This window comes from Rhea americana, unplaced genomic scaffold, assembly GCF_003343005.1.
Source record: "Rhea americana isolate MKP2758 unplaced genomic scaffold, rheAme1 scaffold_184, whole genome shotgun sequence".
Classification (NCBI taxonomy): domain Eukaryota; kingdom Metazoa; phylum Chordata; class Aves; order Rheiformes; family Rheidae; genus Rhea; species Rhea americana.
Genome location: NW_028185972.1, coordinates 1,118,101 through 1,121,572, shown reverse-complemented (window position 1 = coordinate 1,121,572; position 3,472 = coordinate 1,118,101). Strand labels below are relative to the sequence as shown.

The 3,472-nt window shown below is 56.9% G+C and overlaps 1 protein-coding gene across 1 annotated transcript in view; it reads left to right on the top strand.

The window, feature by feature from the left end:
• Positions 1 to 3,472, top strand: part of ARX (aristaless related homeobox) — a 6,839-nt gene that overhangs the window by 1,317 nt on the left and 2,050 nt on the right. Inside the window, exons 2-3 of the mRNA XM_085302064.1 lie at positions 5 to 381; positions 1,716 to 1,761. Coding sequence (XP_085158190.1) covers positions 5 to 381; positions 1,716 to 1,761 — 423 coding nt within the window. The remainder of the gene's footprint in view (positions 1 to 4; positions 382 to 1,715; positions 1,762 to 3,472) is intronic.

The window sequence follows — 3,472 nt, the reverse complement described above, 5'->3', positions numbered from 1 at the left end:
GGAGGAGGACGACGACGAAGACGAGGACGAAGAGATGCTGGAGGAGGAGGACGAGGAGGAAGAGGAGCTGGAGGACGAAGAGGAGGAGGAGCTGCTGGGCGAGGAGGGCGGCGGGCTTCTCAAGGAGGGCCGTCGGGGCGCCGCCGCGGCCCCCGGCGCCGAGGGCGGCGAGCTGTCGCCCAAGGAGGAGCTGCTGCTGCACCCCGAGGACGGCGAGGGCAAGGATGGCGAGGAGAGCGTGTGCCTCTCGGCCGGCAGCGACTCCGAGGAGGGGCTGCTCAAGAGRAAGCAGCGGCGCTACCGCACCACCTTCACCAGCTACCAGCTGGAGGAGCTGGAGAGGGCCTTCCAGAAAACCCACTACCCCGACGTCTTCACCAGGTACCGGCGGGGGGGGGCCGGGGAGGGGGGCGTCCATGCCCTGCAGCCGGGGTTGCCACCTCAGCCTCCAGACCGCMCTTCGAGGCACCTTCTGCCCCAGCCACCCGCCTCCCCGGGTCCGTTTTGGGACGGGGCGCGGCGTGCGGGCCCGCGTTGGGGGGCCGAGCGCCTGGCGCGGCGCTATTTTTACCCGCTGCCCCGCTGCCCGCCGGCCCCGCGGATCGGTTACGCTTTCCCGCGGGGGCTGGAGCGCCGCCCGGCCCGGGGAAGCCCCGGCAGGGGCCGAGATCAAAGCTCCGCAGCCTAAAAATACCGGCCTGGCACGTCGGGGCCCCTGGCTGCCCCAGGCCCTTCGGCCGCGGGCACGTCGTGTCCCCGCGGGCCCGGCCCGGCGGCTCCTCGGTGGGGAAGGGGGCAGGAGCAGAGGCCGAGCTGCCTCCCGCTCCTGGCTGCCGGCGGCCACTGTATTCGCGGTGGCCCGGAGGAGGAATTAAACCCCCCGACTCCACACTTAACCGATTTAGGAGCTCTTTACGTTTCTTCCGCTTGTATTCTCTTTTCTTTTTTCCTTTTTTTTCTCCGAGTTTTGTTGTTGTTGTTTTGTTTTGTTTTTTTCCTGCGGGGGCATTTTATTCCCTGCCCTTCGGCGCGGCCCCGTGCCTGCCGCCGCCCCGCGTGGGTCACCCCGGGGCGGGGGGAGGCCGCTCCGCTGCGGCCCCAGGTCGCAGCCTGCGACCGGCGGTAGATGTATGTAAATAGCTAAAATACACGTATATCCGTGGGCAGGGGGGTGCTTTGCTGTATCTTTTGCTTTTTTTCCGCGGGGTTTGTCGTTGCCTCCGGGCTGGTGCGGCGCTGCGCTGTGGGGCCCGGGCGGCCCCCGGGGGCGCAGGGGGCCCCGGCTAAGCCCGGGGCGCTCCGGCTTTCGCTAAACGGGTTACGAGCAGTTTTATGTAAAACTTCTTAGCGGCTTCCGACTTGCTGCGGCGATAACTGCAACGGGTTTCGGCTCCGCTGACTTCTGCCGCCGCCGCGCACAGAGATGGCAGCGGCCGCGGGGTCGGTTCAATTTTAGGGGGACTGAGGGGGGGCTTTATCTTTTTGTTGTTGTTGTTTCTTGGCAAAACTCCCCATTTCCGAAACGCGTCCCGCTCCGCATCCCAAAACTAGACGGAAGGGCAGCCCGAAGGCAAGGGGTGTCCTGCTCCCTTCCTCCTGCTGCCTCCCCASCCACCCACCCGCGGCAGCGTTTTGGGGAGCCCCTCGGGACGCGGGGGGCTGGAGGGGGCGGGCGGCGCCGGGGCCGCGGGCTGACGGCGGCTGTGTCCCCCCAGGGAGGAGCTGGCCATGAGGCTCGACCTGACCGAGGCCCGAGTGCAGGTGAGTGGCGGCGCGGGCGGCCCTCGACGGGGCCCGGCAGCTCCGAAGGGACGGAACGAGTCGGGTCGGGTCGGGACGGGACGAGTCGGGTCGGGGGTGGCCCCGGCCGGCCGCGCCGCGGCCGAGCCACGGGCTGGCGAAACTCCGTTGGATTAAAGTGACGGGGCCCCACGGGGTTTCGGTTGTCAGACAGACCCGCTCGGCTGCAAGCCGGGTATTTGGCTGCGATCAAATCTCCAATCGGGCTTCATAAAAGCCCACTTAGTGCTAGAACAAACAGGGCCATTTGAAGGCGAAATGTTGTTTGATTTCCTCTCCGCCTGCACAAGGAGCTGGCTAATGCTATTTGATTTCCCATTTTTGATAGCAATAAGCCTGCATTGATCTAATAGTGAGTGAGTGCAATGCTATTAAAGGTGTTTGCCGCCCCATACCAGAGTGCATTTCCCAACCCAAGTCTCATAACCAAAGAGACGATAAACATTGGGATGCCCTGATTGCCAACAGAAAACAGATGTCTCCGAGTTTGAAGCTGAGCAAATCACTTTACAGTTAAAATCAGGCGCTGATAAAGCATAATAAATTCCATATGGCTCATTTAATACACAACAGCTTCTTGCATTAGAGGGGCTAATGATGAGATTTGTCCCCTCCTTTCTGTTGACACATTTCTCCATTGTCAAACAGAGATGTGACAGCAAATCAGTATTTTCAGCTCAGGGGAACAAGTCGTGGGAAAGTTAAATAACTTTTAAAAAAGAAAGACACCCCCTTTCTCTCTCCTCTATTCACGGGAGAAGACGTAATTAAGGGAATATGAATTATGAGAGTCCCTTCGTTTACCTTTGGGTGTACTCAGACTTATTAATTCAATAACGGCGAATTGCCGTGAGGACAGCTTGCTAATTGAGTTTTAGCTGGGAGAGACGATCCGCTTGTGAAAGGCTGTTGGCTTCCCCCAAGAGCGTAGTGCCTACATGCATACACAGATGTGTGCATATATATTATATAGATATAACTGTATCGGGAGACCCGCAGCGCCGCTGCCTTTATTGGTTCCCGGACAGAAGCGGTTTCACGCTGATCTTAYGAAAACGAGCCGAGCCTAGAAGGGAAAATTTAGCCCACTTCGGTCCGTAAAATTGACAAATGTGTGTCTCTTTTTAAAGTCTCTCYCTGTAGGTGCGTGTGATGCCTTGTACTTGGCTATTAAGCGAGTATTTTCTTTTCCTTTGAAGTGCAGTATTTTTTTTCGTCTACCTCTCTCCTGTTTCAAGCCCATGTTGGTTCATAAATACTGCTTTGGGGGAGGGGGAAAAAGAGAAAAGAGATTACAAATCCGTGGCCTCCTAACTAACTTCTGTAAAAATAAATCCTAAAAGGACAGCCTGCAAATGTATACTTCAGTTGCTTTGGAGATCATTTCTCCGTATGAGGTGTTAGTGAAGTCACGATTTTTTTTCCGTTGCTCTTAATCCGAARGAGGAGAAAAAAAAACTGAATGATSCTCCAAATGCTATCATTTGTAAATATTCCCTTCRACGAAAAACACCACGCAGCTCCCCGTGTGGATGTGTGTACGGATCGCATGATTAAACATACATGTTATATATATCGTTTCGTTCTACTGCGAAATACATTTTAGAATATTCAAGCGCATCGATCGTATTTCCGCAAAATACCCACAGGAGGAGGAGAAAAAAAATGAAAT